Here is a 14594-nt window from a genome sequence, read left to right as displayed (position 1 = left end):
AGTCGATGGAATGACGTAAACTACACACTGAAAGTACAACCACAAGGACTAGGTCGCCATGAACCATTTGGTTTTAGCAGATCATCTTCCAAGTTGGTAACGGCATTACCAAAAAAAATTTATTTTCCAATATCATAATAATCACTTTGGTCCTCCTGGATAAACGCAACTGGCACGTACCCAACTAGAAAAAACACAATCCAAATATTAATCAGCAACTTCCAGTGACCTTTTGGTGCTAGGGCTCCAAACCGCCTTCCTTCATGTGGTGGCTAATCTCGCTCGAACCCGAACCATCCCAATCCAACAAATGGATCATAATGTGTGGTAGTGTATTAAAGTCCGATCGGTCTTTGACTTCTAAATATTAATTCAATTTATGATGTATAGTTTGGTCAGGCTAAAGTTCAAGATCTGTGCAACTCAACTCCAATCTGAGCATATATTGAGATCCTTCGGTGAACCTAGTAGAACTCAATATATTTAACGCGCAAAGTAAACATTTACATATTGTTGTCCAAATTATATAATACATGCCATTTGTGTGTAACTTGCTGTTTCATAATTACATAATTTTCATTCATCACTTGTAGCTCAACTTGGCTTGACTTGCTCTGTTCCCAAATTTTCATAAGTCGAAATACATAGTTGGTTAAAATTAGATCAGAGTTGGTTTGAGTGCGGATCTCGAGAATTTATAGTTTATGAGAATATAACCTAACCAAATTTGTCCTGTTCATATCCCTATACTTTTGGACCTTCGTCCCCATCTAAGAATTAAAATTATTGTATTGCCAATGTAATTAAAATTAGCAGCTTTAGAAGAGACGTGTTGGTCAGCGGTTCGCCCATTTTTGTTGCTTTAGAAGAAAAAGCTTGGTCTAGGAGTTCTCTCATGGGAGGGGACAGCTGGCGGGAAACAACGAAATCTCGGAGTTCCCGACCTCTTGGGAGAAAAAACTATTTAAAATTATATGATGAGTATTTAAGAGTAAAATACATGTAGACAGTATATTATATGTATTCTTTTTAAGAAACTAAACTGATAAACCGTGTGCGCCCCATGTCCTATGTGATTCTGCCTATGTGTGTGTACCAATAAGCTTGCACAAGCATTCCACATGATGGATATTATATATCAACCATGCATGGATGTTATAGAACAATGCCATGTAGGTGTTCTCGGTGTAAACACCCACCAAGCATGATCATAGTAAATATTGCAAAAATTGCGGGTACTTTCAATGCCTAGATAACACATATTAAGACCATATAAAACATTGGTTGTGATAATTTGTCGTATGCGTAGATCGATTGGTTGTTCATATATATAGTTAGGTGTGTTAGGACAGCTTTTGTTGGAGCGTGATTGAGACCGCTATGATCTATGATAAACATGTGCCTCGAAGGGATCGAGTTAGATCAAGTTAAAAAGATTCTCGATCTGATTTGATTAGTCTCTGAAAATGATCAACTACATCTTCTAAGAGATTTGCCATGATTACTAGTTGAAGTTATCACCTACACATCTTTTTTCATTTCTATGAGTATGATCAATTAATAAAAGGCTCAATTATTTGGCATCTTTGTCTTGAAAATGATGAGAACATGAGAAAGCTATAGGAGACACCAATAATTTCTTTTACCGATTTGATTTTTTGCCCTAACACTACTGATAGCTTGGATAAACATCCGCATGTGTAAATAACGAGTAAAACTATGCTAAGAACATATGCAAATCAAAAACCAACATCATTATTTGTCATCTAAACATCTTAAAGCATGCACATTTTGCAATTTAATAGGATTTAATGTGCATCATTTTGTCAAAACATTGGAGTGGATTAAATATTTCATCCAATATTGAAAATTATAGCACTTTCCATTGGGTGCAGGTTTTGGACACTTGCGTAAAAATAGAAGGGTTCTACGAGAGGAAGAAAATGTTGATCATAGAAGCCTTCAAATTCTCCTAAATTTTCACCTTGAAAGCAACAAAGAAGAAAGTGGTTATCTTTAAACCATGCATATTTAGAATAGTATGGAGCCCTGAGCTTCCAAATGAATCAAGAATGTAGAGGATGAGGAAGCTAATGGTGAGCTCTGCTAACAATATTATGGTTGAGCTGGGACCATCGTGGCATATCATGGTTTTATTATCTTCAATTTGTTTTGTCGTTGATAAGTCTTCATGCATATTTAGAATTTGAGATGGGGAAAAAAATCTATTATTTATAAATATTAGAGTCTCATCTTGGTAGTTAGCTATGAATTATAGATTCGAATAATGATTCTGCCATGCATGTACTTGTTTCGTTTGAGTTATATAATACAATAATAAAAAGTTCACATTCTTCAATGAAATGGAAATTAATTTATAGAAAACCTAAATTTCTTCAAACTTGAGACATCTAATAAGTCTTGTTGATCTTCTATTTTCCTTTTTATCTTACAACATTCTAGCGGTTCACTAGTGGAGGCATGGGACGATCTAATCATTAAAAAGTGGAGTATTATTAGTCTGTTATACGCTATACATGTGTTGAAGAACATAATTGTCCAATATTATCAACTGAATGTGATCATATTTGATTCCTTTAAAAGGGAATTTTATGTGGCTTGTATGGCTTGAAATTTTAATGATGGATATGTTTTGTTTCTTGCAGCATGACAAGAACAAGCAAATTGAGCTATAGTCCAACAATTATACCCTAACTTCGATGAAAGAAATTTCTTTCGTATGGAATTTTGAGATGCGTTTTCTCAAATATTTAATTGGTGTGCAGATAATTCTTGCTTTCTCCAAAAAAAAGTATTTTAATCAAAAAAAAATACTTGTAAAATACACAAACTGCCCCACATCTATTGAAAAAGAAAATTTTGTCTTTGACTTGCTGTCTAACAAGAGTAGTAGGAGTGAGATATTGGCCTGGGATTCTAATATCCTATTAGAACTCATGCCAATAGTTTAATGTGGTGACACCTATAAGTCTTAAGTTAGAGCTATCAAAGAAAAGTCACGATATTTTTCACCAAAAAAAAAAGAAGAAAAGTCAGCATATTCAGATTTCCCCATCTCCCCTGAGAGAATGCATAGTTTGGATATTTCTTTCTTTTCTCTCTCTTTTTTTTGAGAGATAATGTATAATTTAGATTTTCAATGACTTATATGGTAGGATTGCATTATATGGTATGTCCTGACAATATTTGAAGGCTTTAATGTTTTCACCCGTGCTTACTTTTAGCTTCTCTTTTTCTTTTTTTTTAGAGGTAGGGGGAGGTTTACAACTTTAACTCCTCATTTAACTTTCAGACTGTTTAATGGATGTCTATGTATTGTCTCTGCTTCATCTATCATTTTTTCCTTGCAGTATTGTAGCCAACAAATGGACATAATCTGACAAAATTTTCATTATATGTTTTGCAGAGATTTTAGATTAATCACAACGATGATTCTCACTAGAACCGGAAAATCTACTTATCTTTTTTTCTTAAAACAAAAACTACTTTGCAATCATGTATATATTACTTTTATGAAAAAATGTATCCATAAATACAGTAAATAATAAAAAGCAGTAAGCATTAGTAGATTTTGAAGGCCAAATATTATTTTTACCACAAAAAAGGCCAAATATTATTTTCTAAATTAACATTATTCTCACGTCAACTGTCCCACTACAAACGAATTGACAACCAACGCAGGTCAAGTGGGTTGCACATCATGTATATAGTATGATGGACTTGTCCCTTGAACAAAGACAAATGAGAGGCAAAATGATAAGACCTGTTGCACCGTGATGCTGTTTCTCACGGCTGGTGTATCACACCACCAAGTGGAAGTCTTTTTTATGGGTGCAACCTCTAGGGTTAAGTTAATTTGCTGGAAGAAAGAAGGGAAAGAAGAAAAAAAAAAGGTACTAAACCCATAGTTTCTTTTGGCTCAGGTCCATATATATATGCATTTGCGCTGAAAATGGATTGGTTGAATTTCTTTTGTAAAAAAAAGGAAAAAAGATGGAAAAATCATCAAAAGATTGGTCTGATTGAAGCTAAAACATATCAACAATTGTAGAGTTTATATTGAAAGCTAACTCGAGTTAAGTTATTAACTTATATATTACGATTGCATTTCTGATTAACCCAACCTAATTAGATAAGTGTAATGTTACCATCAGAATATTATCAAGTAACAACTTCAGACAAATTATCCCTATATATCAGATTAAAGCTGAATAAATAAAATTGACTTTGGGTTAACAAAAGGAGTTGGGTCAGGTTGATGGAGTATTCATGTTGTTGTCAAATGGGACCAGATTAAAGCAAAGTAATTCATTGGCCGTTTGTTATATTGTTCTCTCAAAAACAATTTTTTTTTTTTTTTGCTGCATTGAGAGTCTAATTAAGTTGGTCTCTAAGTTTGGACTACCTTGCTCCAGTGCACCAATAGTTTATCATTCCTCTACAAGTTGCCTTTCTTTTATGGGCTCTCTCTGCCAGGTGCACATAACATTAGCATTCACAAGCGGGCTTACACTCACAAATTTAGAACTAAAATCGTGAAAAGATATGCCTAAATATTCTCCACGTGACAAGCCGGAACTTCGAAGGAAATTTCTTGCTATTATAAATAAATGTGGATACGCTCGATCTACATTTTAGAGCCTTGATGACAGACAAATTTATCAGGATCTCTCTAAGATTTCTTTTCATGGTGGAGAGGGAAGCGTAGATCGTGTGCTAAATCATTTGCCAAGTTGCCCGGGCATTATTTTTAGACGGGAATCTTAAAGAATATCAATCATTTAGTAAATTACGGTCTTAAGCATTTCGTGACCGTCCCTGACACACGGTGGCTCTCGGAGACTATGACAAAGAAGATCTATAATCAAACAAGACAACAAAGGAGAAAATCATAGACTGTCGTCCTAAATCTTCATCAAAATCCGGTCCAGCGAAGCATTAATTAGTTTTAGGAAGCACATTAAAAAGCGGTCATGGATGTGTGTCCTTATTATTAGCTTCCTCTCTCTCTCTCTCTCTCTCTCTCTCTCTCTCTCCACCCCCCCCCCCCCCCCCCCCCCCCCCCCCCCCCCCCCCGACACCCCATCGGCCTCTCTCTTTCTCTCGTCGTATAGTTTGGCAGGTCGTTTGTTTGATTGGAAAGGAGATGGGCAGCAGCCACTATGGCGAGCTGTACTTGGGAAATGGAAGATCGGGGTCATCAAGGAGGGGGAAGAAAAGCAACACAGACAAGCCAAAGCAGCCCCAGAGAGGACTTGGGGTGGCTCAGTTGGAAAAGATCAGATTATACAATCAAATGATGGCTGGCTATCTCCCCTCACTTCACCCTCCATTTCATACCAATCTCACCAAGGTCGCCCCCCCCCCCCCCCCCCCCCCCCCCTCTCTCTCTCTCTCTCTTATCTGCTGCAATATATTCAGATCTATTAGCTGTTTTTATTGAGGTACAGGTTTCTTGCATCCCCTGATGGTTGTAGTTTTTCCTTTCATGGTTTTCTTCTAGCAGGAGGATGCAAGACACATGGGATTTCCATCATCTCCTCATGCTTCTTCAATTGCCACCACGTCTTCACTCTTCGGTGTTCATCCCAACACCATGGTATGTATGTCAAACTCGATTAAAATAGATAGTCATGGTATAAACAAGCAAAAACTCCCTCTCTCTCTGTGTGTGTGTGTGTGTGCGTGTGTCTGCGCGCGCGCGCGTGCGTGTGTGTGTGAGAGAGAGAGGGAGAGGGAGAGAGGGAGAGCAAGCTGTTGATGTCTGACATGCGAAATCTCCATGTTTGACACTCTTTTGCTCAGGAAGGCTTCTTGATGTGTTATAATTAGTCATAGTTTTCATGTCTCAATTTCATGATGTCTGCCGCGGAAAGGTTACTCTGAAATCTTTAGGTGGAAAACAAGTTTTCTGCTTCAAGAATTTAGATGAGTCATACTCCCCATGCTTTATAATCACCTTTGATCCCTTTATCATATCAAGCTTAATTTTCTTCATACTAGATGAAAAGGAAGGAAAACAAAATTAAATTCTACCTTTGTCTATAGCCTTGTAATAAACTTTTCATGTACTCTTGTTTTAAGGATAAATCTCGTTTGGTTTCAGATGATATTTGGAGGCAGTGACAGAACGGATATTAAGTTTGGTGATCACTATGCTGATGCAGCATCTAGGTAGTTCTATGTGCTTTCTATTAGATTATGATATCAGCATAGTTTCTTATGAGTATCTTACCATTATGATACATCTTGTATCCTTTTTATGATTGCTATCATATCTTATCTAGCAGCAATTACATGATGCCGCCTCATCATTTTGTTCAACCAGCTGTGACGCTTCCTCTTTTGACACAAACAATGGAGGTTTGTTTACAAAACTATTGTGTCTTGAATTTTTCAAATTTTATCCTTATGCTTAGAAAAATTATATTATCAAATAATTCCGAGATTTAACTCAAGCTTACTCTTGTAGGACTCGGTGCAAAAGATGATACAGCATGATCGATGCCATTCACTGGGTTCAGTCAGTCAGAACTCTGATTCAAGTGACTCAAAAGAGCTAGATTTGGAGCTTAAATTATCACTGTGAGTGATTCCAAGAGGTTCTGAGGATGCATGGGTTTGACAAGAGTAAGTTATAAATCAATCTAGTGTACGTTAAACGTTCACAGTCTGGTATTTTGATGAAGTAATGTATGTAAGAGAGCTCCCAAAACATTGAAGGGTGATTACACTCCCAACTCTTTGATTACAGAAAGAGTGCTTCTTAGTGTCGTTAATAAGTAGTCTGTGTTCTGACAATTTATGTAATGTTGAAGAACTCAATATAGCAAACCAGCATAGATTATTAGCCAGCACTGTCACATGCCTTAGTCACCTAGGTAGTGGAATCAAGGTAACATATCACTTAATCTGTCGTCATGATGTATGCTACTGTTGTAATCTAGATAGCTTGAGTTCATTTTATTTAATGATAAACATAACAAAGCAGAACTACATGAGACGGTTTGGTCTCTAGCCAAATATTGTTCCATGGAGAAAAAGATTGACAATTTGTTTTCTATCTAGAACATTCTCAATTTTACTCCCAACCTTTATGAAGAGTGGCTGGAAGAAATTTGTGTCCAAACATTCATTATCACATTAGATCAAGAAAACAATTTCTATCGAGAGCAAAATCTTATATAATAATATGAGTGCAATCACTTATATATATAAGAGAGAGAGAGAGAGAGAGAGAGAGAGAGAGAGAGAGAGAGAGAGAGAGAGAGTAAAACTAATATGTAGATCCTATACAATAGCTTTAATAAGGCAGTTCTGAAACGAAGATCGGAACCCAACTACCAATGATCCAAGTTATTGGATATATATGACCATCTCTCCAAATTGTTTACCATCAAAATGTATTATGATTTAGAGATTTCTAGCATATGTATAGCCTATATATCCAATGGTCAAATATAGATAGTTTTAGGAACATGAAATAATGCATTTTTTATTTATCATCATCTCAATATCTTAGACAGCTCCATCATTTGCCAATTAACTACAACTTAAAGAAGATATATTTAAAGTCACGATTCCTATAGTCTTGGAAAGAATAATTAGAGTATAACACAATAGATTTAGTAATCAATATGGAAAACCATGTGAACGTTAGTAGAAAATTATAAACAATAAATCATAGAGAAAAATTAAATCAAGTCACTGCAGGATTTTTTTGCGGTAAAAAATCACTGCACAATGACTAAATACATATGCTTTACCATGTCAATTTGGTTGGATCATCGTTGTTACAGCATGTGTGTGAGTTTGATGATTGTGGTTGACCCCATCACGACAAAGGATTAGCATCACAAGTATGGTTTGCTTCACTACATGCTAGTGTTTGGCAAACTTGGGATACCCAAGGGAATATGCATGGCTTGGATCCATTAATTCTGCCAGATTTTTAGGACATAAGGAGAAAATTGCAGCTCACAGGCTTCAATCACCATATAATTTGATCTTCTTGGCTACGAGCCCTTTCCCTTGGTATGACTGAGATAACAAGGAAAATAAAATGCTTAGAGTAAGAAGCAGATTTGGTAACCATGGCACTACCTATACTTCAATAGGTGACCTGGGGGTGCAGATCAGATCCCATAGCCTTTGTGTATTGCATGATTATCCTACTCTGCAGATAATGCTTCAATGCAATTTGTTGCTTGGAAAAGATTTAGGGTGTTGATCCTTTTTTTTTTTGATAAGCTGGAAGATTCATACCTATCGGGTATGAGTAGATCCAATAAAGTCAAAAAATAAAATATCTCAAAAGTCTAAATGGATACAAGAATAATTGGACCATATTGTACCGCTTGAATATTGTGCAATATAAAATGCCGCTCCATTAGCTGCTTTATAGACATGATAAGCATGGAATGTAACACAATGATTAGTAAGCTTCCAAATATCAAACAACAATGGATGCTCTACTCTAAAGTTAAACCATTTTGCAATCCAACCAATGGCAGTTGTCGATTACCTTCGAGCAGAATGTGAAATATGAACATTTACGCTAGTGCTTGTTTTATATTTCAATATCTAGAGTTGAATTTTTTAGAAGATCAGAATTTTCAACTATTCAGATGATGAAAAAAGTAATGTAAAATAGATTTTTAAAATTTGATTATTTTTTGTTTTCCTCAAGAAAACTTTTTTTTTTTTTTCTGAATCCAAAGTTTTCTAAACAAGCAAACATGGAGTCATGGGTTACGTACTATGGGATTGAAACATTAACATTAACACTGGTGCTTATTTTATACTTGTGCCCAATCATTCACAACAATCATAACATCAATCTTTTTGACATGTATGCTGAAGTTAGGCGGCTATCATGATAGAGATTTTCTTAATAATTATCTCCTCAAATATATTATAAGGAAGGAATCCAAATTACAATATATTGCAGTTCTAACATTCTTAGGACAAGTGGATGGGAGGTATGAGATACAACACCTCTCATGTGTAGCAATCAGTAATATAGTCAAATTTAACAAGTGACGAAACATATCGTGTTGCAATGCTGCGACACTAATTGCATAAAAAGATTTACTTTGATTTCTTTTAAGGTATACAGATGCAATCTCTTTTTATACCAGCTAACTTCACCAACATCTCCACATAACACAAGCAAGGGCCATTCAAATTTCGAAGTCATCCACATCTAGTTTTGACATAAAAGCCAAAAAGATCGCAATAAAGATCGGTTGGATGTCGTCCTCTCAGGCGAGTATGATCATGATAAAACCTAATTAGTCCGGAACCAGGAACCAACTCTTTCAAATATAAAAACAATATATCATATTGCAAAAAGATTCACACAAACACTCAAGTGTTACCTTCCCAGAAGATATTGTATTCGATTTGCGAGCATGCGTTGCAACATACGACATATCAATCAAGTTATGTGAATGAGAGAGTTTAAAAGATTGGAACATTGAATAATGGAGATGAATATATTTCTGGAATGAGAGCAGAAGCTAACCTCGAACAACTACCATCGATTGCGTACCAGGCAACGTGAGTAGGCTTCGAGAGCTACATTGGGCGACAGGAAAGGTTAAATTTTGTTGTCATAAATCGAGGAACGGATCGGAATGCTGGTTCCGCCGATAACGTAAAGGAGAGCGGAGGCAGAACTTGGCCTGGAAGGAGTCTTCGAAGGTGGAGAGGCGGGGCGGCGGCGGAGGGGGCGGCGATTCGTTTCCGGAGCGAGGAGGCCGGAGACGTTGATCATCGAGATGAGGGATTCTCTCTCGCTATCGCCCCGTCGCTCTCAATCGCTCCCTCGGCTTGGTTCACGGAGATGTGCCATGGAAAATCTTATTTTAACGCCCCTAGGTGGACAAGTAATTATTTCAAAGTCTCCAGTTATGACTTGGAGCGCGTAAAAAGAAAGCTGAACCGAGTATACGATGATATAATTACTTGTAGGTTACCACAACAACCGATTATTTTGCAATTTTTTTGGCAGGTTTGCCGACTTTAGAATATGATAAGAAAGAATTATTTTTAGCCCCCTAAACAGACGTATATATATTTTCCGGTCTCCCATTAGTAGTTTTCGCTTGAGGTCATGAATCCTTGCCGACTGTGGAATATAAATAGACATTTATAAGTATTTTACAACCCGTTATCCACAGCATCGGCCCGTTCTGACGATGAAGATTAATCATGGATACTCAAAGAATATTTATTTATTTTCAATATTTAACTTATAATTTTCATATAAAATTAGGATAAAATGTTAAAAATATGACAATGTAGTTATAGTTCCGAAACTTGTAGGTTAGGTTATGGCGATTAAAATATCATTAAGAGAAACATATTTATGTCAGAATTTATGTTAAATTCTATCAATCCTTAAATTAGAAAACTTAAGTCATGAACTAATCGTAAGCATATTCATATAACCCACATGTAAACAACCATATTATTTGTTTATCAATGGCTTTCCCCAGCTCTCTTATATCGGCGAGGCCTGCACAATGTGCGGCAAAATGATCAAAATACCGTTCAGCTCGATCATGGAGAGAAGCTTTTGGTCTTGGATAGTCATGATTCATGATACCGACGTTGATGTTTCTGTTTTGTTTTGGGTTGTAACACATGGGATCAAATAATTGCAACAAGCGAGCAGACATGAGGAGTAGAGGTGGAAAGAAAGATGGGATGGAAATAAGATTGAAACTAGTATATTTATATTTATTTATTTTATTTGATGAATATAGATACAGATATAGATGTTAGATGCAAAAATTTATGTCCATATTTATTTTCAACAGACACGAATACGAATCGGATACCAAAAGTATAGATATAACTACGAATATAAATCGGATAACTAAACTTTATGACCACGAAATCAAAAATATTGCTAAATAGATGATAAATCAAGTTAATAACACATTAATATGGTAATTTTTTTTTGATGCTATATAAAATTAAATAAGATTGTAAATAGAATCAGATATTCGGATAAGAATTGAATAGTTGTTTTCCATATTTGTATTATTCCAATGTTTAAATTTCTATTTATACTCGGATAGATTCGGATATAAAAAATAGATTCGAACGGATATTACCCAATCCATTCCTATTCCCATGGCAACTTTTTTTTGTACATCCTGCCAAACGCTAGATTGTACAGTGACACCGGCCAAAGTTAATGCATGTTATTGCCCTCAAACTAATATGTCTTAACTCTCGATTCTTGAAGTCATGGCTGATTCGGTTCAGTTGCTCCTGAAAACTTAAAACAGTCGACCGAACCGGACAGTGGACCGACCCGATCATTTGGAATTAGTTCTATCATCTAGACCGGACTGGCCAGGAAAAAAGTCAGTTTTGTTGGCTGGCACCAACTTGGGAAGACCAAACCTTTTAAGAGAACTAGATAAACAAATACAGATAGAAGTCAATACACCACCTCTTAATAGCATTTTAAGGATGATATTTGCTCATCCTAGCTCCATAAATCTATATCGACATAATTTTCCTGGTTTACTTCTTGCTAACAATTGCTTCATGATTAGAGGTTTTCAACTAATACATGCATCATGACATAGGTGGTTAACCATACCTACATGGCAATCTTTGGGAGAAAAGAAAATTATGAGGTGGCAGATCACTAGCATGCCACATAATCATCTCTCTGGTAGATCACTAGCATATTAGATGTGGCTTTAGGATCCCCAATTAATGCAAAAAAATGAAGCAGAACCTATTGCTTTGCTCTCTTTCTTCTAGACTCTCTCTTATCATTCTTTGAGACAATAACACGACAAGCCAACAGGCTGTTAGGATTTTTTTGATTTCTTCTTGCGTAAACTCTTCTACTCCTACGTAGAAAATAAAAATATGATAGGTAGTAGAATATGGCTAGAATTTTCTAGTTAGATAAATCCTAATAGACGTAGCATTAGTAGGCCCCTCACATGATGAGGGTTCCATCCAACAAAATTAGCCGAGATATAAAGATGTATGTGCCATTAAGATGCAATTCTGGTTATATCGTATCAAAATGGTGTCACATATGTGCAAGCATTGACATCTAATGGTATCACCTAGAGGCATGTCATCATGCAGCTCTTTATGGGATGTATATGGATGCACCCCTTTATATGATGCCGCAAGATTATCACCTTTATGTCAATGATTTTATAGGCTATTAATTGACTCTAACAAATTAAAGGTTGTCGTTTTTAATCAAACCCTCCACATCAGTTGACAGAAAGCATATGTAATTGCCCCTAAATTGAGTTGAAAAAAGAGAAAAAAAAACACTAAAGCCAATCCTCTGCCTCTAAGCCTCTTTCATGATCTCTTGTGACTTCCTTCCATCCAGCATTTGGTCATATGATCCATTATATCACTGGTCAGAAAATTAAATAGTAGAGGATCTTGAACCCAACACCAAGAGGATTGACATAGTGATATCCAACCTCATCCTACCAAGAGAAAATTAGGTGAGTTCAGAATAAGCCACCGTAAAAATGTTCTAAAGAGATGGCCTCAAGTAGCAGAGGAGCTTAAATCCTTTTCCCCTACTTATTGGTATTGGAATGGATACTTATATTTCTTATCAATTTATGTGGCAACACAAATGTATGAACATAGATGCTGTTAAACTTCCTACCTTGAGTTTTTATCATGAAAGCTACTGCCAACAAGAATAAGAAAAGCAAGCTCACCTCTCACTTGTTAAATGCTTCAATATTTGATGCATACATACAATGGAGACATGGTGCCATATAGTTCTACCACCAATTGCTCGCTCCATAGTCTATTAACATGCCATCTACCACCTCCTACTAGGAGAGGTCCAGAGCACAAATCAAACATATGCATTCACAGCCAAAGCATACAGGTACACCAATCAATAAATCACCAAAAGAAAGAAAGCATGATATTTTACATTGCGATCTTTACATACGAGATATTCTTTCCTTATATACTCCTGAATCATGGCAATGCATAAAAACCCCTTACCTAACATCTTTTCATAATAAAAGTGCTTTTATCCAAATGCTTTTTATTCTTTTATCCTCCAATTTTTGGATAAGCCTAATCCAAAAACTAAGCGATCAAAACCAAGTCATATAACCTTAAATTGGATGTAACTTTTCTTGGGGTTTTGGACCCAATCAAGTCAAACAGGAATAGTCAAGTGAGATCGGTCAAAACCTCAAACTCAAGTTTTTTTTTTTTTTTTCTGTTTGTTTTATATTAATTTTTTTATAATTTAGTTAAGAAAGTTTTTAAACCAAAATGGTACGATTTCAATATGAATTTCAAAAAATCGATTCAAACCGATCCGATCCGACCCATGCATACGTATACACATACAAATATTTAAGAATTTTTTGCATGGATACCCTTCTAAATATCGAATTTTGCATTAATATCCTTTCAAAATTGATATTTGCATGTATACCCTCATAATATTTTGTTATTGTACAAATGTCCGTAATATAATAATTGTTTTAACGGTGTTAAGAAAAAACATATTTATATTAATTAAAAATAAAATAAAATTTTTAAATTACGCTATTGCCCTTATCTTCTTCTTCTATCGGGATTACAATCTATTTGTATGTCTACCCATTAAGGATATTTTAGTCATTTTAATTTGAAACTGTTAATTTTTTAACGTCGTTAGATAACATGGGTACATATGCAAAAATAAAAATAAAAAAGGGTAGAATGGCAAAGCAAGTGTTTTACGAGGGTAGGAGCCTCTTTTCCTTCTGCCCAGCTCCCCGAAGACAACGTTCGACTTGCATGTGTTAAGCATATAGCTAGCGTTCCTTCCGAGCCAGGATCAAACTCAGATTTTGACTATGATTGGGCCCTGCAGTGGTAGAACCTGATGAACCGGGCCTATACATATAAATATCAATTTTAGAAGGGTATTCATGCAAAATCCGATATTTAGAAGGGTATTCATGCAAAAAACCCAATATTCAAACCAATCAGATTCAATCCAACCCAACCCGACCCATATATATCTCCTATAAAAAAATAATTTTTTAAAATTTTCTTATTTCCCTTTTATATATAAAATAGGATATTAATTTAATAAATCGAACCAAATTTTTTAGAAAGGTTTCAAATAGTTTTTATAGGCGTTGGGTTTAATTTTAATTTTCATTTTTTAAATCGGTTTGATTTTATATTAGCACAAAACCAACCTGTTCCAATCCATGCGCACCCTTGTCACAGGTCCGGTTCAACCAGGTCGATTTGTTTGCTTACCATACGCGGATAAGCTCGTTACCTCAGGGGTGGTTCTATATACACCCCCCCTATTGCTCAGGACACCCCCCAAAAATTAAAAAAAAATTAAATACTCTCTACACCCCCCCATTTGCTAGGACACCCCTAAAAAATTGAAAATTCCTAAATTACCCCCCACCCTCCCCACCCCCTCACCTAAATTGCTCTCTACACCCCCCAAACCCCCCCCCCCACCCCGCTCTTCCCCTCCAAAACACCTCGCCAACGCCCAAAACCCCCCGTTCCCCCTTCTC

General features: G+C 35.9%; 1 protein-coding gene across 4 annotated transcripts; it reads left to right on the top strand.

Moving 5' to 3' along the window:
* The first annotated feature begins 5095 nt into the window (after nt 1-5095).
* Nucleotides 5096-7038, top strand: LOC103716897 (mediator of RNA polymerase II transcription subunit). Of its 4 annotated transcripts, none has more exons than XM_039130642.2 (5): nt 5096-5374; nt 5528-5620; nt 6128-6195; nt 6312-6384; nt 6509-7038. In XM_039130642.2, exons 1-5 carry the CDS (start codon nt 5168-5170, stop codon nt 6608-6610), a joined length of 543 nt encoding a protein of 180 aa, XP_038986570.1. In that variant the 5' UTR covers nt 5096-5167; the 3' UTR covers nt 6611-7038. The 4 variants fall into 4 exon arrangements, with proteins under 4 accessions (XP_038986570.1, XP_038986569.1, XP_088565414.1 ...); XM_039130641.2 differs by having other exon boundaries at nt 6494-7038; XM_088709288.1 differs by having other exon boundaries at nt 6309-6384.
* The last annotated feature ends 7556 nt before the right edge of the window (nt 7039-14594 follow it).

Source organism: Phoenix dactylifera, chromosome 12 (genome assembly GCF_051530095.1).
Source record: "Phoenix dactylifera cultivar Ajwa chromosome 12, Ajwa_hap1_PhDact_Kaust_v1.1, whole genome shotgun sequence".
Classification (NCBI taxonomy): domain Eukaryota; kingdom Viridiplantae; phylum Streptophyta; class Magnoliopsida; order Arecales; family Arecaceae; genus Phoenix; species Phoenix dactylifera.
The sequence above is the reverse complement of the archived record's forward strand: the minus strand, read 5'-3'. Positions and strand labels throughout refer to the sequence as shown.

Excerpts from the sequence above, each read along its gene's own strand:
- LOC103716897 (XM_088709287.1), top strand. The coding sequence starts at position 5,168 with ATGGGCAGCAGCCACTATGGCGAGCTGTACTTGGGAAATGGAAGATCG. Across the intron at positions 5,621-6,127 it reads GTGTTCATCCCAACACCATG|ATGATATTTGGAGGCAGTGA; the intron begins GTATGTATGTCA and ends GTTTGGTTTCAG. Across the intron at positions 6,196-6,308 it reads TATGCTGATGCAGCATCTAG|CAGCAATTACATGATGCCGC; the intron begins GTAGTTCTATGT and ends TATCTTATCTAG.